The sequence below is a fragment of the Neovison vison genome, chromosome 12 (assembly GCF_020171115.1).
Source record: "Neovison vison isolate M4711 chromosome 12, ASM_NN_V1, whole genome shotgun sequence".
Lineage (NCBI taxonomy): Eukaryota > Metazoa > Chordata > Mammalia > Carnivora > Mustelidae > Neogale > Neogale vison.
In genome coordinates, this window is record NC_058102.1 from 24864032 (window position 1) to 24891845 (window position 27814).

Below are 27814 nucleotides of genomic sequence, written 5' to 3' on the forward strand. Positions count from 1 at the left end.
ACACCTCAGTAGTCACTCCCAGATAAAACTCTCCCCACCCGGCAGCCGCCACAGGCAGAGGAACGGGTGTCAGGGTCCCCTTGGGACGCGGAGCCATGCCCAGGTACACGGTGCACGTGCGCGGAGAATGGCTGGCCGTGCCCTGCCGGGATGCGCAGCTCACCATCGGCTGGCTAGGCCGTGAGGCTCTCAGGAGGTACGTCAAGAATAAGCCGGACAATGGTGGCTTTGCCTCGGTGGATGATGTGCACTTCCTCGTGCGCCGGTGCAAGGGCCTGGGCCTGCTGGACCACGAGGACCTGCTGGAGGTGGCCCTGGAGGACAACGAGTTCGTGGAAGTGGGTGAGTGGCCGAGTCCATGTGTGCCCGGGAAGGAGGCTCGGCGGCCACCCCCGGGCAGGTGCGGTGGGCTGCGGGCAGGCACATGCCCGGGAGAGGGGAGGCTTCCCATTCACCTGTTACAGCAAGGCCACAGACCCTGAAACGAGCTGACTTCCCTTGCCCCTGGTATGCCATAGAGGCTGCATTCGAGGGGGGTGGGGGTGCAGGTGAGAGCTTTAACGACCCTGCCCACACCTGACACGTGCATCTCTACCTTTTGCTCTCCTCCTTGGAAAAGATGCTAAGAGCACTTGAAAGCCTGTGAGGTAGTTCTAAAGCAGGCATGTCTATAGAGGTGCGAGGCCGGGGAACAGTGGTCTCCCGGTTTGCCGGCAACGCTGAAAGAGCCTCTCCCTTGCCATTCGTAAAGGAGCCTCTCTGGTATTCTCGTTTCAGTTATAGAAGGCGACGCCATGTCTCCCGACTTCATCCCATCTCAACCAGAAGGAGTTTACCTGTATCCTTCCCTGCAGGCTGGCTGGTCTGCTCTGGGGGCTACTCCCACCCAGGACGGGGCTGGGGCTTTCTCACACTCCCCAGTGTTTTCCTTTACCTGGCTTCAGATATAGCAAGTACCGAGAGCCTGAAAAGGTAAGCTCCAAGCCAACACTCTTTTTGTAAAGAAAATGAAGTCGTGCTTGTTTCTGGATGGTTGGGGCCTGCAGAATTTATGACCAAACGCTATCAGTTAGGACAGGGCTTTATCCTGCTCTGTGAAGTTAGGAAAAGCTATTATGCTTATTTCTTGCTTTCTTTATTCAGCCTCTTCTAGACCAAGCTTTTTCACTAGTACATTAATGTTTCAGAGCAGAAATAAAATCTCTTGAGTGTCAAAATTCAGTTCTGCTTGAGGCTTCCCTACTCTCTTGGTCAAGCAGCCCAGTTAACTCAAGCTCACCAAGGTCCCCTTCTTTTGTGTAGTACATTGCCTTAGATGGGGACAGCCTGACCACAGAGGATCTGGTCAACTTGGGGAAAGGACGCTACAAAATAAAGGTACCAGGGAGGGTGGGAGGGATGTCCTCTGACCTTTCTCACTGCAAATGGGAGCCTTCAACGTGCTCAGCGTTGACCAATGTTTTCCTAGCTCACCCCAACTGCTGAAAAGAAGGTGCAAAAATCCAGGGAAGTCATAGATAGCATCGTGAAAGAAAAAACTGGTATCTTTTTCTCTTTGTGTATACAATTCTTTTTATTGACTTAAAAAAAAATGACCTGCATCTAATGGTACCATGTCTGTTTGTTGTTGTTGTTTTTTTCCCCCTAGTTGTCTATGGTATAACTACAGGTTTTGGGAAATTTGCCAGAACTGTAATTCCTGTCAATAAGCTAGAGTAAGTCTGATCCACCTTCCCCCCGGCAAACGTACATTCACATGCCACCTGTCCCCATCTTTGGAATTTCTTTCAACAAGAGAAGTAATTAACATTTGCCCCAATTCCCAGATGAGGAGGATAAGGCTCCTGTTCACTTGCATACAAGTTGGCATTGAAAACACAGGCTTGCTGGTTTCTTCCATCGCATCACACTGCCTTATTCTGTCTCTCCAAAGATTCACCTGTTCTTCCCTTCATTTCTGCAGCTGAGGGGACACTTTCACTGCGAGGTCTCTAAGAGGGGTTTTCCCTTTCTCTTCCAGAGAGCTCCAGGTCAACTTAGTACGTTCACATTCTTCAGGTAAGTCATTTCAAACATCAAATGACTTCTAGTCTTATTTGATTTGGTGATTAAAGTACAGCACAGTGCAAGGCATCCTGTAACAGCCGCGAGTAACTAGTGCATCCTGAAAACTTGTGCCAGTTCTGCTTCAGGGGAGGAAGGGAAGCAGAAAACGTCAGACAAGACCACCTTTCAGCTGAATCTCAGGAAAGAAATGGGCCAAGTGGAGGGATGGGGTTGGGGCAGGAGCATGTACATGGCCGTGCCAACACAGTGGTGGATTCAGGGAAGGAGTGAAGGCTGGAACTCAGGGAATGAGTTGATCAGGATGAGGTGAGATGGAAAAGTCTGTCAAGAATCCGAGCTGTTTGCTATTCTAAGGGTGTTGGGGAAGGTGGGGCTCACTGAAACATTCTAGGAAAGAGAACCAAAAAGGCAAAACTGGGGTTTCCCATTTTTCTAGAAGATGGGACTTTAAGAAGCAGGACAGTCAGGAAGGAGAGCAGTCCAACTATCTGAGTCAAGAAGAGACAGGTGGTAGGAGACTGGACTGAACTGGGGAAAGATTTGAAAGATGGAGGGATTTGATTTTCTAGGAGAAAAACATCAATTCTGTTTTGCAGGTGTTGGGAAACCACTAATCCCTGAGAGATGTCGGATGCTCTTGGCTTTAAGGATCAATGTCTTAGCCAAGGGGTACAGTGGCATTTCCCTGGAGACCCTCAAGCAAGTTATTGAAGTATTTAATGGTAATGCCATGGATCCCCAGGTTGACCCTCCATTGAGGGTGGGCATGTACCACAGGCAGTCTTGGTTGATGGCATAGGGAGGAACTAGCAGAGACAAGATGACATAAAATAATGGAGATGAATGGAAATGGGCTTGGTGAGGAGAAGGATAACTGGGGGGGGGGGTGAGGGTGGGGACAGAGACACTTAATCCTTTGTACCTTCAACTCATTCTTCATCACCCTTCACTTAGTATTCGTACCTTTAAGTCTGGAACAAATCCCTCGTGTCTGTCCCTGAGCTTAAAGCTGGAGAGAACCTTGAACTCCATGATGCCCCGATATGGTTAGAGAAGTTGCATCAAATCATCTGGGAAACACCATGATTCCTGGATGTTCATCCTAAAGACCATTTCAGTAGTTCTAGTTAGTGTCGAGGAATCTGAAATCTTAATGCTCCCCAGATGGTGGGATAGCCAGACTTAAATAACTGCAATTCAACTTCCTGCAAAGATAGAACAGAAGTGAAAAGAGATCAAAGGCTTTTGGACCAGGAAGCCATCTGGTGCCAGGATACAATGCGGTTCCACTCTTTGGAGCTTACTTCTCAGGACTGAAAAAGTCCAACATGGAGACAAGATTTGAAATGCTTGGGAGGCCACTATCCCTTCTCACAGATAAGGATGAACAGAATAGATCAGTGCAGGCTCAGGAAACTTTTGGGGGTGAAGGTATAAAGGTATATAGGGCACCTCTGGGTGCCTAGAGTTCTGAGAATTCCCTTGGGTGAACCATGATCTGGAAGCTGGCCTATGGATGGCACTTTATCCTACCGACATTATTTAGCCGTTGGAAAACACACTGTTATTAAGAATCTGAGTTTACTTTAGAAAAAAGAAGATTTTTTTTTTCTTGGTAACTGAGAATTTCCTCCAAAGCATTACATGTCTGTTTATAAGTGGTGGTGAGGTAGCAGGCTGGATACCTAGGAATCTGGGCAAAAAAAAAAAAAAGAAAGAAAAAAAGGAAAAGAAAAAGAAAAAGAGATTATGTTCCCTAAGCTTACCTCCTTAGAGAACCCCTGTGAATACTTTGGTTGTGTCTTACCCTTCTAGAACATTTTATATTACTTTTCTGGTACAAATATTTTCATGTTTCCAAACATTCTCCAATAACTTTTCTTTTTTCCCTCAATATCTTTTAATGGCTACATACACTCTTTGGCCATTAATTCCATATTTAGATGGTCCCTTAATTCCATATTTAGATCGTTTCTAACTTGTTCTTAGGAACAAGACTATAATGAACAATAGCTGGTTCCTGATCTTTAAGATATATTGCTACAAAAAAAAAGATATATTGCTACAATTTCTAAAAATTTCTAGGTCTGATTAGAACATACACAGTGAATACAAAGGGGTAGAGAACCAAGAAAGAGGAAAAAGTTAAAGGAATAGATGATCCTTATGGTGGTGGGGGTCACCTTTCTTCCATACAGTCTGATCTGGTTTGTTTCTCTATATACAGTGTACCCCCAACCACCTTCACACATAAAATATGTAATGTTTTCTATTGTCCTGAGGATAGAGTCTAGATTCTAAACTTTAAGAAAATATGTATTTCCTATGCTGTACCTTTCATGATCATGACTTACTCATTCCATAAATGGAAGCCTATACCTCTCCCTCTCCCCTTCACCCGTTTTGCCCAGTGCCCCCACCTCTGTCAACCATCAACTTATTCGCTGTATTTAGGAGTCTGTTTCTGGTTTTTTTGTTTTATTTTGTTTTAGATTCCACATATAAATGAAATCACCCAGTATTTATCTCTGTCCTATTTAACATAAGACCTACCAGGTCCATCCAGGTTGTCACAAATGGCAAGATTTCATTGTTGGTTATAGCTGAGTAATATTTCATTGTGGGTGTGTATACATACATGTATATACATATATACCTACACATTACCTATTCCTTATCCATTCACCTATTAATGGATGCTTGGGTTGCTTTCATATCTTGGCTCTTGTAAATAATGCTACAGTAAACATAGGGGTGGCATGTATCTTTTCAAATTAGTGTTCTAATTTTCTTTGGACCCAATATTGGAATTACTGGATCATATGGTATTTCTATTTTTAATCTTTTGAGACTCCATATTGTTTTCCAAAATGGCTGCACTACTTTGCATTCCCACCGACAGTGCCCAAGGGTTTCCTTTTCTCCACTTCCTCATCAACACTTGTTTTTTCTTGAGTTTTTTATTTTAGCCATTCTTCCAGGTGTGAGATGAGATATCACTGAGGTTTTGATTTGTATTCTCCTGATCATGAGTGTGTTGAGCATTTTTTTAATGTGTCTGTTGGCCATCTGGATGTCTTCTTTGAAAAGATACCTATTTAGGTCCTCTGCCCATTTTTTAATTGGACTATTTCATTTTTCTGATGTTAAGTTCTGTAAGTTCTTTTCCTATTTTGGATATTGACTCCTTACCAGACATATCATTTGCTAACATCTACCTTTCAGTAAGTTGTCTTTTCGTTTTGTTGATTATTTCTTTCATTGTGAAAACATTTTATTTTGGTATAGTCCCAATAGTTTACTTTTGCTTTGGTTTCCCTTGCCTGAGGATCCATATCTAGAAAAATGTTGCTAAGACCAATATCAGTAGTTATTGCCTATGTTTTCTTCTTGGAGCTTTATGGTTTTAGGTCTCACATTTAGGTCCTTAGTCCATTTTGACGTAATTTTATGGTGTGAGAAAGTGGTCTAGTTTTCCCAGCACCGTCTATTGAGAAAACTATCTTCCCCACTGTATATTCTTCCCTCCTTTGTCCTAGATTTATTGGCCATATAGGCATAGATTTACTTCTGGCTGTCTGTTCTGTTCCATTAATCTGTGTGTCCATTTCTATGTCACTATCATACTGTTTTGATTACTACAGCTTTGTAGAGCATTTTGAATGCCGAGATTGTGATACCTCCAGCTTTGTTCTTTTTTTCTCAAGGTTGCTTGAACTACTGGGGCTTTTTATGATTCCATATACATTTTAGGATTCTTTGTTTTAGTTTGTTAAAAATGCCATTGGTATTTTGGTAGAGATTGCATTGAACCTATAGATTGTTTTGGATGGTATGGATATTTTAACAATATTAATTCTTCCATTCCATGAAATATACCATTTTTGTGTGTGTTGGCTTCAACGTTCTTCATCAGTGTTTTATAGTTTTCAGAATACAGGTCTTTACAGTCTAAACTTAAAGTGGCTACAAGAGATGGCTTTTTGCTACTGGGAGGGGTGCTCCATCCGGCCCATCCCCCTTAATCCCCCTCCCCCCTTTTTTTTAATAGCAGCTCAGTCAGGTCCCTTAAGCACTAGTTGTGCTTTTCCCTGGTATTTGTGATACAAAGCGATGCTAGCTCCTGCTGGGGGAGGTTGGTCTCACTGGTAAAATGAAGATAGCCAGAAGTAACCGGTGCCTCCTTCTCTCCCAGCCTCCTGCCTGCCTTACATTCCAGAGAAAGGAACCGTTGGCGCCAGTGGAGACCTTGCCCCACTGTCTCATCTTGCTCTTGGGCTCATTGGAGAAGGGAGGATGTGGTCTCCAAAGAGTGGCTGGGCTGATGCGAAATACGTAAGACTTTCCGAACAACTTCCATCCGCGGTAGTTTCCCTAAGCCGGACGCCGGCTGCAGGTGCCTGCTTCATAGCATTGAGTCCTCATGGCAGCCCCGTGAGGGAGCCACCTTTCTTTTTTTTTAAAGATTTTATTTATTTATTTGACAGACAGAGATCACAAGTAGGCAGAGAGGAAGGCAGAGAGAGAGAGAGAGAGAGGAAGAAGCAGGCTCCCACTGAGCAGAGAGCCCGATGTGGGGCTCAATCCCAGGACCCTGAGATCACGACCTGAGCAGAAGGCAGAGGCTTTAACCCACTGAGTTACCCAGGTGCCCCGAGGGAGCCACCTTTATCCCTGTTTCATAAATGAAAACTGGAGCTTATGGGTCAAACTAGGCGAGGCTCTAAGCTCCCATTCTTTACCATCGGGCTTCTGGACTTAGTGGTCACCTTGGTGAATAGGTACAGTGACCAGTGTTGATCCCAGCAATTTGTTCTGCAACAAAAACTCTTCCAGGGCCTATCCAGGAGGTCACACACTGGTGGACATTTATTGAGTTGCTGGTCTCACAATGCAGAGCCATGGCTCACAATCCTGACTGTATGGCTTCTGGACAGCTAGTTCCATTTCCCCCCAAGCTCCTACTCCAGTGGTGAATCAGAAGGGCTTGTTTTTGGTAAAACCTTCATGTCTTCCTCATCCATCTCCAGATTCCATCAGAGCAGCCCACAGCATTATTTGACATGTTAGCTCAGGTCAACTGCTGACAGGTCCCCTCAGTGAAGGGGCAGAGGACCAAAGGGGAGGAAGAAGTTAAGGGAACAGATAATCCTTGATGGGGTATAGGTTCCAGATCACCTTTGTTCCCTACAGCCTGATCTTTATTTCTCTGTGTACAGTGTTTGCCCAGCCCCCTTCACACAGCACATTCCTGCATGTGCTTAAGCCTGTAATGCTTCCCATTGTCCTTAGAATAAGGTCTAAACTCAGTGTGGCTTCTAAGAGTCTTGTTGGTCGAATTCCTCCCCCTCAGTTCTAGAGTGAGATGTGCTGTGTCTGGGACAGAGGGACCAACACACGCTCATTTTTCTCTTTCCCACTCCCTCCTGCTCCTCCTCCCTCCAAGGAGTCCTCTGAGTCTTTCCCTCCCCTCCAAATGTCTTGAGCCCCTCCTTTCTGCTCTCCTAGCATCTTCAGTACTCATTTTCCAGCAAACCCCATGCACTTCCTGCTTCCTAGATTGCTTAACATACTCTCATTCTGGAATTGCCCCTGAGCTAGTCTGTCTCAATTTTCCTAGGCCAGCCCTAGGTTGACACCCCAAAACAGTCTGGTGAGTAACAAGTACCCCCAATACACTTGTGAAATGGACACGGAGAATGGTGCTGACTCTGCCTTCCTTCCTTCCTCGAGGGTCCTTAGCACAGTGTCTGTTTCACCTCCTTTATTCGGGAGAAGATAATTCTGCCAGTGCTTAGATCAGTAGGCTGAGGGTGGAGGACTTTTTAGGTCAAGCTCTGGAGGCAGAGAATTGCGGACAGTCGGGAACAAAGCCTCAGTACAGTAGAGATGCTCGTCTGTGCTGAGGAAGCAGCAGGAGAAAAAGTGAGTCCCTAACGTGGAAGCTGAGTACAAAGGACCTAGAAACCCAAATGCAGGGTTATATTTTCAGACACTAAAGCCCCTGCTTTAAGTATAAAAATTAGGTGAACTAGAAGCCAGCTTTCAGACTAAAGAATAGAATAAGAGAGTAGACCGGAGTAGATGAACAGAACCAATTTATGTAGGTCTAATTTTTATAAGACAGATCTTTAGGCTTAAGGATATTTTATCCATTCCTTGTGAAACTGGAAATAGAAAAACTGAAATTCAAAATTCATTTGACACCCATTTTTATCTTCTTAATCACTCTGCAGGTCCTGGAAGCTCATGGATTGAAACCAATTGTTTTGAAACCAAAAGAGGTAAAGAGATTCGAGGAAGATTTCCTCATTTTAACAAGTCTTTATTTATAGACTATATTCACTCTTCATATCCATCTCGCTGGTTTCTTAAAGTAAATGTGGCTTTCATGTCTGTTTAAAGTTTGTCCCTGAAGAAAGGACTCCTCCCCAAGCCTTCAAAAGATTCTTCATGCCGCAGGTGCTTAGGGGTTCTCTTATCTAAGAATGTAAACTCCAAATCGGGATCCCAAAGGATCCCTAACAGATGCTTTGAGTCAAGATCCCTTGGGTGCTCTCCACCAAGAATCTTGGACCAGAAATGTCCAAGATGTCTTGTTCACAATGAGGACCAGTTTTAAAAAAAGCAGCATCATTAGGAGCTGAAGAGTTTATATGCAGTCTGCCCTGGAGGGCCATGGCTGCCTTGAGAACGGGGACATTAACACGTATTTCACTTGCCAGGTTTATGCTAACCAGTTCACAAATGATGGCACTTAATCTTCCGGTGCCTACTAAGCATTCCTGCCCTGCACTTTCGAAAACATAAATAAATGTCATTCAGCTGACAGGTTAACTCTTCTCTTATGGAAGCATAAGATACGAAATCAGCTTGAATGTGGGTTACAACAACTACCGCAAAGGACTTCTCTCTTCCTTTCCAAAGGGCCTGGCGCTCATCAATGGGACACAGATGATCACCTCCCTGGGCTGTGAAGCCGTGGAGAGAGCCAGTGCTATTGCACGCCAGGCTGACATCGTGGCGGCCTTGACCCTGGAGGTGCTGAAAGGCACCACCAAAGCCTTCGATACCGGTCAGCATGGCTCTTCCACTGGGTTACTGTTCAGTCGGCCAGAGCTGGTTGGGTGGGCTGGACCCGATCTTTAGACATGAGAGTGGTGGGGGTGGATAGTAGGGGAAAAGGAAAATCCCCAAGTCCCTATGGCATACACAGTATTGCTACAGCTTCCTCTAAGTGATGCCACACTTGATCGTGAAATGACCCCATTTTACGGACAGATGCTCACTCTAGAGTTGACCCAGAATTCTGGATCACTCAGGTCTGACTCCCATCCAGCTGTGCGCATCTTAGGAATCTGTTCACAGGGTTTTAGAATTAGAGCAGGATTCGTGTTGGTCCCCATTAGAAAATTGGGAGGGAAAAACTACAGAAGTTGTAGCTTACCCGGAAAGTGGTGGATTTGGAAGACTCCCTACCATTCTAGATAGTAGGACAGAAAAACAGTCTAAAAATGATTGAAAACTACCAGAAATTGGCCCCCCTATGGAGTTCCCTTCCATTATCAGCCTAAATCTTTTTAGGATAGGCCCAGGGTCTTGAGTTAAATTCCCAGTGGGCTCCACACATATTTGCACCCATTTAAAGTAGAAAAAAGGGGCGCCTGGGTGGCTCAGTGGGTTAAGCCGCTGCCTTCGGCTCAGGTCATGATCTCAGGGTCCTGGGATCGAGTCCCGCATCGGACTCTCTGCTCAGCAGGGAGCCTGCTTCCCTTCCTCTCTCTCTGCCTGCCTCTCTGCCTACTTGTGATCTCTCTCTCTCTCTCTCTGTCAAATAAATAAATAAATAAATCTTTAAAAAAAAATAAAGTAGAAAAAATACAGTCAATGAGGAAAATCTTGCTTTTGGAGTTAAGCTTCTGAGTGCTAGTAAGAAGCTCTGGGACTTTTGAGGGCTTGTGTCAGCACTGTAGATGGTCCTGACCCAACAACGGTAGCTCATTCTAATGCAAGAATTGCTCAGACTGTTTCTCTTTCATCAATTCTAGACATTCACGCGGTTCGCCCTCACCGTGGGCAAATCGAAGTTGCTTTCCGGTTTCGGTCACTCTTGGATTCAGATCACCACCCATCTGAAATAGCAGGTCTGGGCATGTTCCTGTGAGTGAGCTTATGTGGTGTTGTGTTTTGTGGAAAAAATTGACCATGTGTCCCTTGCCTTCCCCTTCCACAGAGAGTCACAGGTTTTGCGATCGTGTTCAGGATGCGTACACCTTACGCTGCTGTCCACAGGTAAACCAACAAAACAATCTTTTCTTTTTTCCAATTCAGGGCGCAAACAGAAAAAGAGGAGTGTTAAAAAGTCATGTGATGGTCAATCATAATCCAAATTTCTTTTCTGCCTCTTTTTTTTTTTTGTCTTAAGATTTTATTTATTTATTTGACAGACAAGAGATCACAAGTAGGCAGAGAGGCAGGCAGAGAGAGAGGAGGAAGCAGGCTCCCTGCTGAGCAGACAGCCCGATGCGATGCGGGGCTTCATCCCAGGACCCTGAGATCATAGGCAGAGCAGAGGCTTTAACCCACAAAGCCACCCAGGCACCCCATTTACTGTCTCTTTAAAAAAAATTACTCGTATCATACTTCCATTTGTATCACAAAGAAGTCATCACAGAGCTTCTATTCTCTAGGATAATTTCCTTTTAAATTGCTTTGCTCAATTCTCTTGTACAGAAGCACAAGAGACAACTTGCTGTGTTGGTTTAGTGACATAACTTTAAAAAATTCTTAGTAATAACATCATCCTAACCTGTTAATGGAATTTTAACTGGTTCTCCCTTTTAGATACCACAAGAACCAGCCTGACAGAGATGGCCACAGGAAGGGCGAATCATAATTCAAGGGCACATCATGGTTGTACCTTATCTGCATTTGATGAGCACATATAAACCCATCATAAATAAATCCGTGAGGCTTAACTTTAGTTAAAACAATGCAGAAGACCTGGGCTGGTGTGAGACGTTCAGCAACACAGATGTTACCGCTCGTTTGTGTGTGGCAATTAGTTGGATGAGAGATTAATATACTTCTCAAGAATGAAACAATATTTCATTTGGTGCCAGACTCTAGTCTAGAGTGTAGTAAAGAATCCTCCCCAGGACAAACACCCGCATTTCCTTTGACTCAGCAAGTTCCATTCTAGCTAGGTGATCAGAAACATCTACCAGAAAGAATTGCTAAATTAACCTTATAGCCCAAATAAATCCCAGTTTAAAACTTGCTTCCTTGCTATTCTAAGATAAACATCAGACTCCGTGTGACAGACACCATTATCTGTGTTTTCAACGTATTCACTCATCTGATCTTGTATTTTAGGTCCATGGTATAGTGAATGACACGATAGCGTTCGTGAAGAACATCATTACCACAGAACTTAACAGTGCAACAGATAATCCTGTATCTTTTGACTGCGTACTAAGATGTAGCTGTAGAATTCCAACTGGTGCTTTTTAGATCCGCTGAAGTGATCGTCTTGCGTAGCATCTCTGTTCTGTCACTCCATTTCATAGACTAAGTACCTGAAGTTCAGAGGGTAAGTGACAGAGACAGGTCTGTGAAGCTAATTTCACTTCAGAATCTAACATGCTGTGCTTTCCCAATGGACCCATTCAAGGCTAACGGATGTATTTCCAGCATTGGCTGAGAGAGTTCAGGAAGATGTTTGCCCTAAAATCCAGGGCTAAGATTGCTGATAGAGGATGAAGACGTATGTCACAAGTGGGATTGTGGGGACTCCGCCCAGGCTGGCATTTATGCAAGCCTTCCTGGTTCTAGTGACACATTAGACAGAAGGCAACTTGTTAACACTTACCAAAGTATTGTCAAGGAGTTATGGCTTTCCCCACCTCAAGTTTTTATTTTTGACATGGATTTTACTCCAATCAGTGTTCCCAAATTTTACAAAGAATAGTAAGAATGCTTTCATTGGTCAAAGATAGAGCCCTTCTTTCCTTCATGGTGTGGGTATTTTCTTATTTCTGCTTTGGAATGTTCTTTGATGGTGTAGTTCCCTCCAGATGTTGATGTGATCTGTCAGGAGTCACACTGGCAAAGTCTTCACAGAGATACTCAATACTGCCTTTGAAGACCACCCAGGCCCTTAGCAATATATTTTTCCTATCCCACATCTGCCTTAGTTCTCAACACTGAAGAAAGTGCTGAGTTAACAACCTTCGAAGCCATTCCTAGCTGAGGTGAGCAGACGGGTTTCACAGCAGCTGGGTAAGACTGATTTATCACAGGACCTTGCCAGTGTGGTTTCTCTGATAAGCTTACTTCAGAATGTGTGTTTTATGTCCTCAGTGTCAGGTCGTTTTACAGTTTAGTGAGACCCACACTCAATAATTCTCAACTCACTCACCTCAACACCACTCCACGCACTGGGACGCCCCAAATGGAGTAGAGCTTTCAAGAAGTCTATGTAAGTCTTGTCTCATCTATCCGTTCTTGTAGAGGAGAGATATCCATTCTACACTTATATAATTTAGACTTTTTTTTTTTAATTTGGGAGAGAGAGACTGAGAGAGAGAGAGAGAGAGAATGAGCAAGACAGAGGGGCAAAGGGAGAGGGAGAAGCAGACTCCCCCTGAGCAGGGAGTCTGATGCAGGACTTGATCCCAGGACCACGAATCACAATCTGAGCTGAAGGCAGACGCTTAACCAACTGAGCCACCCAGGTGCCTCCATAATTTAGACTTGAAAGGGTATCTTATAGAGCAAAAACAAAGAGTTACCATTAAATTAGTAGAGGTGGGAGAGGGAGAATTCCTAACTAAGTTCTTCTCCCATCACTTGCCCCAGCAAAAATTTCAACCAAAAGTACATTCCTTTCTCAATTAAAGATTCTTAATTATCAATGAATTTCCATTAAGGTAATATTTGGGAAATCCCCTGCAATATTGGTGTTAGTTAAAAGAATATTCCTCTCAACTTTTCTATTGTAGAAAATAGAGCACCTATTACATAGTTGCTAGATGTTATGGGGGCTAAATTCTGATTGCTTTACTCTGATCACCAACAAACAAATTTGGAACAACTGGAGAACCATTGAACATGCTTAAGTTCTAAGTATGTGCAAAGACTACTTGCTATAAGGATTCAGAGAATGGAGAGAAGACTAGGGCCTGTGACTGGGGTTGGCTTGGTGGAGAAGAGCCAGTGCTGGGCCCAAGAGGCTCATGGTTGTATGTACTGAAAAGGGTAACTCCCAGCTTGATGAAGTTAATGTAATACATGCATCTCCAGCTCTTTGGAAGTCAGAACTTTCCTCGCACAGAGTGAGCTCCTAGCTGGTGGATGATAAGCATTCTTTAGTCCAGTAGGTATAAATCAGCTCTTTGCAATCTATAAGAAGGGTCTGTTCCTGCCTTTGTCTGGGTGCCTGTTGTTTTAAGCGTAGCACGTGACAGAATGGGATGATCCTTGAGGGCATTAAGATGCAGTGAGTCTGAACTGTTCCTACTGAGATCGGTTTACAACAGACTCTTGGCCACCTTTTGCTATGGATGCTGCTATAGGATCATTGAGTAGACTAAAGTTTGAAAATATTTCCAGAATTGACTGTTTCAGACTATTTGGTGGTCATTCATCAACAAAGTCTTCCATTCAGCAAATTCTACCAAGCACAAGAAGAAGAAATAAAACTGGTGTCCTTGTCTCTGTTCTTAGTTACAGACACAAACTTTTGAGGGAAAGTACTAACCACTAGATTGTAATAGTTACGGTGTTCGCGAAATCTCTAATTTCAGAAAAAAAAACCCACAAAACCAAAAAACATTTCATGTTCCATGTTTCCTTGACCCCTAGTTAGGTGTGCAGGATTCATCTTTAAGGTTTTGGGTATTTGTTTTGTTGTTTCTGTGTTTGATTTTGTGTCCCTTTATGTCAACAACTGCTTGTAGAAAGACACTCCTTCCCTCCACCTGTATTTGTACAAGGGCTGGGAGTGTTAAAAATTAGCCTTAACCTGTTTTGTAAGATGGTTTTCGCCAGCAGAGGAGAGACTATTTCTGGAGGAAACTTCCATGGTGAATACCCAGCCAAAGTAAGCTTTTTAGAATTGCTCCTGACCCTGAAAGCATATTCCAATTTAAGCCAAGCATATTCCAATTTGAACTGAGACATTCTTTCTAGGCCCTAGATTATTTGGCCATTGGAGTCCATGAACTTGCTGCGATTAGTGAAAGAAGAATTGAAAGACTCTGTAACCCCTCCCTCAGCGAGCTGCCTGCCTTCCTGGTGGCTGAAGGTGGTCTCAACTCCGGGTTCATGATTGCACACTGCACCGCAGCAGCCCTCGGTAAGAATACTGCCCGAGAATACCGCCCGTTCCTCAGAACACAAGCCTGTCCATTTCATCTGAAAGTGTCCAGTTTTGTCCTTGAATGCGATCTTTCCCCCCCACCTCATTTGCATCCCACCTGTCTCGACAGAAATGCAGAAGGGAAGTCTCTTGAACGTTTTTAAGAAAAAAACTGAATGAAACCTAAACAAAGCTAGACTGAAACATACTAATACCTAATGAGTTTGTAAATGATGAGGTTTCCACAATTTCTCTGTAGGACGCAACTGGATATCACATAGGAAATTCATCTTTGTAGCTTTTTCCCTAATCTCAATTTGAAGACTAGCAGAAGGAAAAAGACAAAGGTATCTACAATTAATGGCGAAACTTGAGCTGACCTGAATGATTAAGCTTTGGGTACATTCTATTAGATACACCAGCCACTAAGATCATAAATATGTGATTAGAATGTGCAAAAATGCTTATGAGAAGATGCCCTCCATGAAAACTGAGCTTCAGTGTGGCTGATCTCTGACTCCAAACTGTGTGTAACACATCACAGCAGGCTCCAGTACAAAGGAAGCACTAAGGGCTTCATTAATATTTGCTCACTTAATGGTCACAACAATACCACGAGGCACGTACTATTATTAGTTCCATTGTACAGATGAACACCTGAAGATCAGAGAAGTTAGGTGACTTATCCAACACTGGACAGCTAGTAAGTGGAACTGAATTCAAACCCAGGCATTTTTGTTCTCAAATCCATGCTCTAGCTTCAGTTAATGTGGATCTCATTTTAATCTGTATTTAATACTAAACTATGGTTCCCACATTTAACAAATGGAAATGCAGGATGCCCAGTTAAATTTGAATTACTCGGGACATACTTGTACTAAAAAATTATTTGTTTTTATCTGAAATTCAAAATTAACTGAGCATTCCATATTTTTTTCAGGCAAACCTACCCAAGAGGCAGAAGAGCCTGTGCTTAATCAATAGCATAGACTCTAGGACCAAATTCCAACTTGGTCATTTATCAGGAGTAAGATATGGAGCAACTTTCTTAATCCTCTCTCTGTTTACTCCTCTGTAAAATGGGGGTGATGAATTTACCTAATGGGACTGATTTGAGGATTAAATGAATTAATGCATAGAACTATTTAGAACTATGCCCAGCCGTGTTGTAAGCACTAAATAAATATTAGCTGTTATTAATATTACTCCTAACCCCTTCCTCACTGAAACTCACACGAAAACTCACCACAACCCAAAGGAGTCCCTGCATTTATCGTGTCCTCTCTCTAGTATCTTCTAATTGCTCACTTACCTCCTTATTAAAATACTCCTCTAAGGGTAGCAACTTCTCATACTAACATAGGGAGGTCATGGTAACTGATTTAGAAAACATTAGGGATTTTGGAAAGCTTCATTTGAATGTGTTTGGTTTTCCCTAAACTGCCTATTGAAATTGTTCGGCTTGTCAACTTGCTTTCCTTATAATGAAACAGGTAGTTTTCTTTTTCAGGGACGAGTAACTTCTCTTTCTGAATAAGCCCCACCACAGACTTTGTATCCATTACAGCAGGTTTTGGGTCCCAGGACCTGGGACTCACTGTGCTTGAAACCTGGAAAGTTCTGGTCTAGGACTAGCCGACTGCCTGGTCTACATCACTAGATTATCTCAGGATCCCTTACAGCAGGGAGAACAACAGAACCCCACCCAGACACTCTCGGGAACAAAAACGTAGGGGAGAAAACTCTCTCCATCGCTCCGGGAGCGGGGGAGGAGCTCTAGAATGTAGGTCCTCCTCCACACTTAATGTGTTGTCCCCCGGCCAAGAATCTAGCCATCCACCGAGAGTTTGTTAGAACAGCAGAATCTCAGGCCCCACTCGAAACTCAGCATTTGCGTATTGACGAGATTAGAGTGACTCATATGCACAATAAAGTCTGATCTAGGCCATCTCCAGAATTCCTCCCCCTCCCCAAGACGCGTCTGGCAGTCATCAGTCACCGAGCCCTTGCTTGAATCCCCGCACTGGGCAGTCTGATCTATGAAATCTCCTTGTGCAAGATCTGTGGGCCCAGTCTCCACTCCCAAATACCACCCTGAATTCTATCGCCTCCTCTGCGGACACAATTAATCCATTGTTGTCAAGTACTTGGCATAGTCCATCACTACTTTTTCCCCTAGTCTCCCGGCATGATAAACGCTTCCAGTGTTTTCAAATAGGGTTTGTAATAGGGTTCCTATCAGGTCTCATTTCAGAACTCACTATTCCCTCCTTTTCCATTTAATACCAACCCTACCTGCTTCCTTTTCCCAAAATAATCTGGGACCATCTGGTGCTTCAATACCAACCAAGAGCTCCTGAAGAGGACACTCCGTGCTGTTAAGCACATGGGCAAGCCAACAAGGCAGTTTTTCCCATTAGCAGCTGATGTACCTTGCCCTGGTCTCTTGCAGTGTCTGAGAACAAGGTTCTGTGCCACCCCTCGTCTGTGGACTCTCTGTCCACCAGCGCCGCCACGGAGGACCACGTCTCCATGGGAGGATGGGCAGCAAGGAAGGCCCTTCGGGTCATCGAGCACGTAGAACAAGGTAAACCCAGCCCGTCTGGGACGGCGCGCCCCACCAACGGACGACCGCATCTGCGGTTCTTCTCGTGGGATCCCTCTGGGCAGCAGCGGCATCACCTGGGAACTTGTTAGAGGGGTCAATTCTTCTTCTTCTTCTTTTTTTTTCAAGATTTTATTTGTTTATTTGACAGAGATCACAAATAGGCAGAGAGGCAGGCAGAGAGGCAGGCAGAGAGGCAGGCAGAGAGAGAGGAGGAAGCAGGCCCCTGGCTGAGCAGAGAACCCTCTGCGGGGCTCGATCCCACAACCTGGGATCATGACCTGAGCCGAAGGCAGAGGCTTTAACCCACTGAGCCACCCAGGCGCCCCTAGAAGGGTCAATTCTTAGGACTGGCCCGAAATCTGCTAAATCAGAAACTCTAGGGAAGAGAGCAGAACCCATCTGGGTTTAACAAGTCTTCCAGGTGATTCTGAAGCTCACTAAAAATTAGAAACCACACCTGCTGTCTAAGCAGTTTTGCTGGTCGGCTTAATTTTTTGAACAATTGAAAACATATTCAAGGGGCGCCTGGGTGGCTCAGTGGGTTAAAGCCTCTGCCTTCGGCTCAGGTCGTGGTCCCGGGATCCTGGAATCGAGCCGCGCATCGGGCTCTCTGCTCTGCAGGGAGCCTGCTTCCTCCTCCCCCTCTCTCTCTGCCTGCCTCTCTGCCTACTTGTGATCTCTCTCTCAAATAAATAAAATCTTTAAAAAAAAAATATTCAAAAGTGGAGAGGTTAGTGCTACAAACCCTCCAGTACACCAACTCAACAGCACATTTGCTTCATCTTTTCCTTGAATTTCTCAAGTTATTTTCACACAAATCCCATCACGTTATTTTCTTCCTGCATACTTTGTCCCTTAAATATGAATGCTTTTTTTTAATCCACCATCATGCCATTCTCATATCCAAAAAAAATCAACAGTGAGTCTTGGTATCACATACCCAGTTGAGTATATACTCAAAATTTCCCGATTTCTCAATGCCTGCATAGTTGGTTTGTTCAAATCTGGATTTGAGGTCCGCATTTTAAATTTGGTGGTCAAAGTTGTAAGCCTCTTTTCATCTAGAACACTCCCCTCTTCCATTTTTTTTTTTTTTTCCATGCCACATACTAGTTAAAAAAAACAGGTCAGTCTTCTGTCAAGAGTCTAACATTCTGGATTTTTACCCTCCTGGATTTTAGCCTCCTCGCGTGTTACTTTTAACTTGCTACCTGCATGTTATCTCGGTCCCCCACATTTTGCACCGGCTGTGGAAGAATGAACAAGATTCAGATCCATATCTTTAGGGAGATAGTTTCTAGGGTGGACCTGTGTTAGGCCAACCTCTCCCTGCCTTAATTACTGCTTATTTGTTTTTTAAAGATGAATTGCCTTCCTTTAGGCATTGTTAGCTAAGCTACTAAGTTTTTGCAATTGTATCAGAAGCCGTTGGAAGACAAAAGAATATCATTACAGTAATTCCCCTCTCCGGGAGGGGAGGGGACGTTCCAAGACCCTCAGGAGAAGCCTGATCCCTCAAGATACCAAGCCCTATGTGTACCATGTTTCTTTCCTGTACAGACATACCTGTGATACAGCTTAATTGCTAAATCAGGCACAGTAAGAGATTGACAAGAATAACTAATCAAGTAGAACAGTTAAAACAATATATTGAAATATAAGTTCAGTGAACGTGAGCTTGCTCAAAATAGCTTACTGTGCTTTACTCACCCTTCTTGTGACGAAGCAGGGATAAGAGAATGCGTAGGCGGCCAGATGAAGTGAGCGAATGCCTCAGGCGTTGTGAGGTAGCATTAGGCTACTCTTGACTTTCCGATGATTCGATGATGATTCGTCAGAAATAGGCATCTGACGACCCATCAGAAGGCTCACCTGCTTCCAGACCGTGGTTGATTGTGAGCAACCAAAACAGCAGAAGGTGAAATGGCAGATAAGCAAGGACAAAGGTATCCTAAGATAAATGTGGGAGAGTTACGTGCTCTTATTATTGAGATATAATTTACGTACCACACAATCACTCACTTAAATTGTATACTTCGGTAGTTATTAGCATATTAAGAAAGTTGTGCCATCACTACCACAAATCAATTTTAGAACATTTTCATCCCCCAAAAAAACCTTGTGAAACCTTGTACCCTTGACCCAGCACTTGCCCATTCTCCCTACTCCACCCTGCCTCGAGGCTTAGGCCCCCTAGATGTCCTTTCTCTCTCTATGGATTTGCCTGTTCTGGAAATTCCATAGAAATGACATACAATATCTGATCTTGTGTAATTGGCTTCTTCCAGTCAGCACAATGTGTTCAAGGTCCGTCCATGTGGTGGCATGTGTCAGTGGTCCATTCTTTTTTCATGGCCCAGTAATATTCTGTCATAGGGCTATACCGCATTTTGTTTATCCATTCATCAGGCGAGAGATGTTTGGGTTTTGGCCACCTTTTGGCTAGTGTGAATACTGCTGCTATGGACATTGATGTACAAGTTTTTGAGCAGATATAATGTTTTCATTTCTCTGGAGTGCAGTTGCTGGACTCCAGAGAAATGGACTCCAGATGAACCTGTGTTCATCTGTTTAAGGACCTGCCAGATTGTTTCTCAATGTGACTCTACCATGTTACATTCTTAGCAGCAGTTTTTGAGAGTTCTGAGTTTTCCACACCTTCCCCAACACCTGTTATCATGATCTGCCTACCACGGTGCATTCCTAATGTCCCCACTGAACATGTTGCTCTGGCCAAAAGTTTGTCCATTCTCAGATCCTCTATCCAATTCATCAGCAAATCAGACTTACCATCAAAAGACACCGAATCAAGCCTCTGTCATCTCCTTTTGAATGGTCTCCTTGTTTTCACTACTGTTCTTCCACAGTTACCACATGCAATAATCAGGGTGAGGTTCTTAAACTGTAATTTTGACCACACTATGTTCCTGCTGAAAATTTGCCAGTTCGTTCCTTGTGCTCAAACCAAAATCCAGCCCCATTCCTGTAGCCTACAAGGATCACGCATGATCTGGCTTCTGGCTCTTGCTGACCCCTCTCTCCATTCCATTCCTTACCCTGGAACCACCGTGTTATTCTTGTACCCACCAAGGACACATCCTTAACTCAGCACCTGTGTCCTTGCTGGCCCGTCTGCCTGCAACATTGTTCCCCTAGGCCTCCACATGGTTCACTTCTGCATTCTACCGTGGTTGCTGTGCAGATTTCTTCTCAGATGTCTTCCCTGTCTACCCAAGCTCAACTTCTTGAAGTTTCCAATACCTTATGCATAAAGTGAGGGGACTGCACTAGAAGATGCGAAGTTTCTTCCAGGTCCAAAATGGATCCCATTGCTTCATCCCCTCCTGTGGTGTCCTGTCTGTACTCACCAGAGTTTGGAGTGTGCTTCATAAACTTTAAGATAAGACACCAAATCTTTTTAATACTCCATTTCAGTTGACCACTTAAATGGTTTGATCAACTTGAAGCTTCTTTGTTATTTTCTTGGCATATAATGGAATCCAAAAGTAGAGAAATTTAGATTTCAATATTCAAAGCTGATAGCAAGGTATGGTACATTTAATAAGAGTTCTTAACTAGGGGAAAAAAACCATGTAAAGACTGTTTTATCAAGAAATCTAGAGTTGGCAAGATACCAGTTTCTACAATTTGAGTTTTAGTGGGCTTGGGAGCTTTTGAGTTTGAAGGCTTGAAAGAATATTGTAGAATTATGCAGCGCAACAAAAGACTGATTTGCTCCTTCCCTGGCTCCTTCAGTCCTTTGATGAAAGTCTATGTGCCAGGTATTTCAGCCCCAAGAGAAGCAGCAAGACTAAAAACAAATGGAAATAGGACACCGATGTCATCCATCTTGATCAGATGACATAAGAAGGAGAGCCCTAAGACATTTACCTGTACAGCACTCCCCTTCTAAACGCTAAAGATCCAGCCAGTGGGGTAGAAGAGGAAATTTTTGAATGGTAACCAAATACCAAAGCAGCTCTTTCTACCAAAAGACCGAGAGCCAACCACCTCTCAGTTAGCGAGAGCTGGCCGACACCTTCCACGTGACTGATATCCCCCCAGCACGAAGTCGCCTTCAAACAGCTGTCCCCTCCACTTTTCTCGTAGTGCTGGCCATTGAGCTCCTCGCAGCCTGCCAGGGCATAGAGTTTCTACGTCCCCTGAGAACAACCACTCCTCTGGAGAAGGTCTACGACCTCGTGCGCTCTGTTGTAAGGTAAAGGCAAACAGGTCCCCGGGTGTGACATCATTTCAGGACTGTGAACCCTGGCCGCAGTTCGTGTTGGGCTGATGGTCTGATGTGCTTTCTGTGCAGGCCCTGGATAAAAGATCGCTTCATGGCTCCAGACATTGAGGCAGCACACAGGCTGCTCGTCGAGCAGAAGGCAAGTTGGCCACTTGGCTTCCTTTTTAGTTTTGGGTCATTTGGGGAAAGCAAAGTGGGAGTGGGGACTGTAGAAATACTGTCTTATTCTTTTGTTTCCTGTCTCTTCCTTGGAAGTGAACAAAAAGGAACTTGAGCAACTTCCAAGGCAACTAAAAAGTTCTTTGATAAACTCTTAAGTGTCCCGTGTTGCATCCGAACATTGACTATCTAGCAATTAGAAACTGAAAGGACTTTAAATGGATTTTGGGACAGGTACTCCTGAGGAGAAAATGAGATGAAAGGTGCATGGATCCCCTTCACCAAAAATATTCTCTTTTGTCCAAAAGCAAGTTCTATTTCCATGATGTTACCACCACCTCCTCCAACGAACCCAGTGACGAAACGGACCTGGAGACAAAACAAAGTCCCAGGATGTTTTTTTTTTTTAAGATTTTATTTATTTGACAGAGATCACAAGCAGTCAAAGAGGAGGAAGCAGGTCCCTGCCGAGCAGAGAACCCGATGCAGGGCTCGATCCCAGGACCCTGAGACCATGACCTGAGCCAAAGGCAAAGGCTTTAACCCATTGAGCCACCCAGGCACCCCGAGTCCTAGGGTTTTACTTCAAAGGTCTATGGGTCTGTCTAGCGCTGTGGTGTGTCCCGCCCGTCATCCTTGGTGAGATATGGGTTCTCTTTACTGCTTATTTCCTCTGGCTTCATTGACTCTAGATTTATCTGATAGGGACAGATGCCTCATAGGCTGACTTTTTTTTTTTTAAGATTTTATTTATGTATTTGACAGAGAGAGACAGAGCAAGAGAGGGAACACAAACAGGGGGAGAGGGAGAGGGAGAAGCAGGCTTCCCGCTGAGCAGAGAGCTGGATTGAGGGCTCGATCCTAGGATCCTGCGATCATAACCTGAGTTGAAGGCAGATGCTTAGCTGACTGAGCCACTCAGGCACCCCTAAGCTGATTTATTTTTTAAATATATTTTTTTAAAGTTATTTGAGCCTTTTGTTGTGATTTGAGAGCCTCATGTTCTCTAGAATTTCTTGATTTCCCCTGGAACCATTGCTCTGCTCTTGGGGAATGACTTTTTCCTCTGATCTTCACAGCTGTCATTCCCAGGTTGTGCCCTACACCCTTTGAGGTGCCTTGCGTGCTGCCAACTTTGGTGCTTGTAGAGAGGTGGGTGAGAGGTTAGCCTTTTTTAATTGAAATAGACCTGACATTATATTTGTTTCAGGAGAACAACAGAATGATTTGATATCTGTGTATTTTGCAAAACGATCGCCACGATAAGTCTGGTTAACATCTGTCACCATACTCAGTTACGGTTTCTTTCTTTTCCTGATGAGACCTTTTATGGTCTACTCTCTTAGTAACTTTCAAATAGACAATACAGTGTAATTAACCATAGTCACCCTGTTGCATATTCTATCCCCAGGATTTATTTATTTTAGAACTTGACACCCTGTACCCATACTGCTCACCTTCTACCCACCCTCTATGGCAACCGTCAGTCTGTTCTGTGTATCTATGAGCTCCATTTGTTGGCGTTGCACTAGATTCCACATATCATAGTATCTGTGATTCTGACTCATTTCACTTAACATACTGATCTCACAGTCCATTCAGATTGTCACAAATGCCAAGAGTGCCTTCTTCTTTACGGTTGAATAATACACACACACACACCCTGCATTGTCTTTATCCATTCATCTGCTACTGAAACCCCAATTTGACTGCCCATCCCTTGAAAGACCAAGACTCGAGAGATGAGTTTTGATGGGAAAGGACTTTGAGCTCTGTTCATGAGGCCAGCCACCTGGGGAGAAGCTGGACTCTTGTCCACTCCCAGGTTTCTGCCTGGCCCAGAGTTATTTAAAGGGGTTTAATCAGCTAAGGGAGTACAGTGGTCTGTGACATTTCTTGCCTACCTGCAGACTTGATGATGGCAGCTACAGAGTCATCTTCGTGCTTGGTGGTTGTGCAAATTCTAGTTTTTTGGTGCCCAGAATGGAGGTCAGTTGAGCAAAGAGGTCTGGTTCCTTGGTACCCAGAGGTGGAGCAATAGTGTCCTATTCTTTCTACAAAGGAGGGCAAGAGCTACAGATGCACAAAGGGACAGTCAGGAAAGTCATTTATGTGTGTGACCTTAAAAAAGAAAACCATTTTGATGAAGATTGCTGGGCGAGTCCAAAAGCCAAGGCAGTTCCCAAAAGACTTGCTGGCCTCTGGGGCCTGGGAAAGTTCCGGTCCTTCATTCCCCAAGGCCAGAGATCCGCAGATCTCAAAGAAAGTCAGTTAATTCTGTTACAGATCAAGGGCCTTAGGTCAGCAAGCAAGAAGTGTGTTACCTTGACTCAAGATAACCTGAAGACCGGCCGGAGCGCTGCCATACACCCCTCGGTGGACACCAAGGGGGCTTCCATGTCTGGCAGTTTATAAGTAACACCGCAGTGACCATGGAGGTGCAGGGATATTTTCGAGGAAGTTAGCCTTTGCAAGGATACATTTTCTAAGGTAATACAAAAGGATAGGAAATGCTCCTTGGTTGTTAGCAACAAGCTGATAAAAAGCAGCTGTAGGGGCGCCTGGGTGGCTCCGTCGGTTAAATGTCTGCCTTCGGCTCAGGTCGTGCATAATCCTGTGGTCCTGGGGTCCCAGGATCCAGACCCGCATGGGGCTCCCTGCTTTGCAGGGGGTCTGCTTCTCCCTCTGCCCTTCACCCCAATCAGGCTCTCTCTCTCACTCAAATAAATAAAATCTTAAAAAAGAAAAAAAAAAAAGCAGCTGTGAATCAAAAACTGGACTTGAACTTGAGAAGAGGAGATTCCTGAAACAGAGTAGGCTGGTGCGTGGAGCTGTAGAGCAAGCAAGGGTCTGAAACGCCGCTTCTCAAACTTCCCTGTGCATGTGAATCTCCTGGGGGTCTGGTTCTAGGGGAGGCCGATGCCGCTGGCCCACAGGCGGCTGTGGGAGCAGCAGGAGTGGAAGGAGTAGCGCGCTGGGCGGCTCAGCCAGTTACAGGTCTGCCTTTGGCTCAGCTCATGATCTCAGGGTGCTGGGATGCAGCACTGCATCGGCTCCCTACTCAGCGGAGAATCTGCTTCTCCCTCTGCCTGTCCCTGAGCTTATGCATGCTCTCTCTCTCACAAAATAAGTAAATAAAATTAAAAAAAAAAATTTTTAAGGGCATAAGGAGTAGAGCACATGTGCCATGGAAACCCCTCAAACAAGGAAATCCATTGCCCTATTCAAAGCTTGCTTTAGAAAACACACATGCATACCTTTGAGCAACTTTCCTTAATTCTGTCCACACTGAATCGGGTTTTGTTTCTGTGTTGGCTTGTTTTGATTCCAAAGAGGAAGCAGCTGAAAACCCTCCCGGGAAACTTTAGAAAGACTTTGGACTTTGTATTTTAAAAGCTGTTAATGCAACCAAAGACTAATGGATACAGATTGTGTGTTGAATGAAAGCAAGCAAACAGCTGCTAGGTGCCTGGTCAGCTCACGACTGATCCGATGAAGCTGACGTTGACTGACATGTGAGGACAGTGTCGTCAACGTTCTGACTCTGCTTTATCCCTCTCAGGTCTGGGAGGTTGCTGCCCCGTACATCGAAAAATACAGAATGGAACATATTCCAGAATCCAGACCGGTCTCTCCAACAGCCTTTTCACTGGAATCTCTACATAAGAAATCCACCAAAATCCCCGAGTCTGGGGATCTTTGACAGGCTTTGTCATGGATCAGCGGATTAGAGGGTCCTTGGTTGAACAGCAAGCAATATTATGCAGAAGAGACTTGAGGACTTTCCTAAATAGATCAACCCATTATGTTGTTCGGTCCTTCTACAACCTCCTTTGCTTAGGCTGGTAACGGCGTTAGTGTTGCTCACTCTAGCACTGTGGTCCTGTTGACCTGGTTTGAGACACAGAAGTTGTTTTCAGATTATAGTTTTCTTTCTTCCTTAACAATATCAATAGGCCACAGACCACTTCATATTATTTGAACTCAAATTTTGAAACAGATTGGCATTTTTTTCCAAAAACATTAGACTTTTATGAAGCTCTTTCTCTTCTTTTCCTTCTCCTTCTCCCCCCTCCCCTACCCTCCTCCCCCTCCTCCTCCTCTTTCTTCTTTTACGGTTTGACCAGATCTCCACTAGATAACTTTGGCTGATTGAATTATACCATGATATGATGAATGTTCTCACTAGGCCTTCATCAACAACTTCATCAACAACTTCTTTTGAAGTCATAATTTGTCCTGAAGCGTCTCTTTCTTCTAGTAATTGCCTCAGAGTATAGTCAATAGGTCGAGAGGTTTTGTGTAAAGGATTACTATTGGAGTGCCCCTTACTGATATTTGTCAAATGTCACTATACATCTCTATCTGGCCATCTGGCAAAACACTGTACATCTCGAAAAAAATCTCAGATTCTTAAACTGGAGTTAGAGGTTAGTATTATTACCTTCTTCCTCTAACAACCCTGCGTTGAGAAGCCTCCTGTCTCACAAATAAGGAATCTTACATTCAGAAGTAACCAACCCCCTCTCTGTAATGATAACTCTTAATAGGGGAAACTCTTGACAAAGGTACAGGGGGCCCTGGGCTGTATTACGCAATCGGTTTTTTCCTCAAAAAAGAAGACAAAGGACCATCTGGGAAGACTTAAGTATAAGCACCCAAATGAAAGATGAGTCAGATGACCTCTTCGCTGCGCAAGGCTAACTCTGTGACTTTGCACCTACGTGTGCAAATGCGTGCAAGGGGCACCCCGTGCAGGAGACCAGAGCCACGGCTCCAACAACCACAGTAGGCCAGATACACTTGCCAGCTTGCCTACCTGCTTCCAGCCTAAAATGGGTCCAACAGTGTATTTCACAATAGGGTTTCTCTCTTTGGATGGCGGTTGGTCTCCAGCAAAAGGTGGACACCCAAGGGAAAACCGCTGCCCACAGCAATTCAGTGACCAAAATGGGCTGAAGAGCCTGTTTATGGAAAGGCTGTTCTGGGTACTGTCCTTTGCCAAAACATCAACAGGCACAATGAGTTCGTGCTTTGCCACGAACCCCAGTCAAGCCAGTAAACCCAGCCATCCGATGGCTGCTCTTCACTCCAGTGTGGGAGGGCTGGGTCCCTACAGGCCACTGTGGTCTTCCCGGGCACTTTATGATCGAGTTTTCGAGGCAGCTCCATGAGAAACAGGTTATCACATGCCCCCAAGAAATGTCAAGGTAACCGTGCAAAGACTCCGTCTGTTGTCTTATGTTGTCACGATGTTCTTGGATTTTTACAACCAAGTGTAGTGCCTCCTTAGGGAAAGCCTATTCGAGTCGCAGTTAATCAAGCTTCTGAAAGGTTTAGACAATGAATGTTATTAGCACATCGCCACACATCTTTAGAAAGTGTGGTTGGTTTCGGTATCCTTTCTCCTTCCCCGGGGAGTAGAAGGAAGGATTAGAAGCATCTCGATTTCCTCCCAGCAGGCTCGCCTGGGCTTCTTCCCCTGCCATCTCAGGGCAGTTGGAGGGCAAGCCCCGGAGCCTTTGGGCCTTTATGCTTTTCAGTGCCACACTTGCTAATGTCCTGGTGGCCGAAGCAAGTCACCCTGCCCAGCCCAAGCCAGACAGGGACAGTGCTACTCAATGGCATTGGGATGTGATCTGCGGTCCATCACTGTAACAATCTACCACGTACGTAAAACCAAACACAGAACCTGAAACATTCAAGACGCTTTTCATTACTACTTTAAACTTGAGCCTCATCTTTGTATCTGGTCACGGGATTGTTACTGTTTTATTAAACCTTCTCATTATCTCATGAAGAGCACAATCATTTTGCATTTGGGGGGTTATTTGGTTAAAGGTGTTAACTTACTAAATGTAAACATTAAAAATATACCAAAAATCGAAGCCAAGAGATGTGTTTCAGGCCGCAGCATAGGCCAGGTTAGTCACGAGGTGTCGCATTCCCTTGGCTTAGTGATCAGTTCAAGAAATGGTTGAGGTCGCGATTGGGCCAATGAGACGGAGATGACTTTTACTGGAAGCTTTGAGAGAATGTTTTCTCTCCTGAGAGCCATGGTAGCCAGGCTTTCTCATCCACCTATCTGAGGTGAATGAGGAGGAGGCACAGAACCCCGAGGGCTGTTGAAAGCCTGCCCAGCCCATTGAGGAATCCGGCCGTGGGGTGATGCCAAGGCTGGGTGACAAAGCAGAAAAAAGGAGGGAATCTGAGTCTTCGGCATTACTGAGCTGCTGGGTAAACCAGTCCTGAAGCCTGTCTGTCTGGTGAATTTCCAAGGGTGATCTAATATGCTTCCTTATTTTTACAAGCAGATCTTAGTCAGATTTTGAAATCCATAGCTGTTGGCATCGTCCCTACCACTGCTATT

General features: G+C 44.4%; 1 protein-coding gene across 2 annotated transcripts; it reads left to right on the forward strand.

Moving 5' to 3' along the window:
- The first annotated feature begins 65 nt into the window (after positions 1 to 65).
- HAL (histidine ammonia-lyase) lies at positions 66 to 27332 on the forward strand. 2 transcript variants are annotated; one of them, XM_044229231.1, is made up of 20 exons: positions 66 to 342; positions 778 to 838; positions 945 to 972; positions 1303 to 1377; positions 1469 to 1541; positions 1649 to 1715; positions 2021 to 2058; positions 2664 to 2789; positions 6263 to 6402; positions 8304 to 8351; positions 8995 to 9142; positions 10116 to 10211; positions 10301 to 10359; positions 11443 to 11523; positions 14105 to 14170; positions 14260 to 14425; positions 16881 to 17015; positions 21123 to 21255; positions 21355 to 21424; positions 25007 to 27332. In XM_044229231.1, the coding sequence occupies exons 1-20, from the start codon at positions 96 to 98 to the stop codon at positions 25145 to 25147; spliced, it is 1998 nt and encodes a 665-aa protein (XP_044085166.1). In that variant the 5' UTR covers positions 66 to 95; the 3' UTR covers positions 25148 to 27332. The 2 variants fall into 2 exon arrangements, with proteins under 2 accessions (XP_044085166.1, XP_044085168.1); XM_044229233.1 differs by having other exon boundaries at positions 21147 to 21255.
- Positions 27333 to 27814: the final 482 nt, after the last annotated feature.

Coding starts and splice junctions, on each gene's coding strand:
- HAL (XM_044229231.1), top strand. CDS start 96: ATGCCCAGGTACACGGTGCACGTGCGCGGAGAATGGCTGGCCGTGCCC. Junction 973..1,302: donor AGTACCGAGAGCCTGAAAAG/GTAAGCTCCAAG, acceptor TCTTTTGTGTAG/TACATTGCCTTAGATGGGGA. Junction 17,016..21,122: donor CATCGAGCACGTAGAACAAG/GTAAACCCAGCC, acceptor GCCTTCAAACAG/CTGTCCCCTCCACTTTTCTC.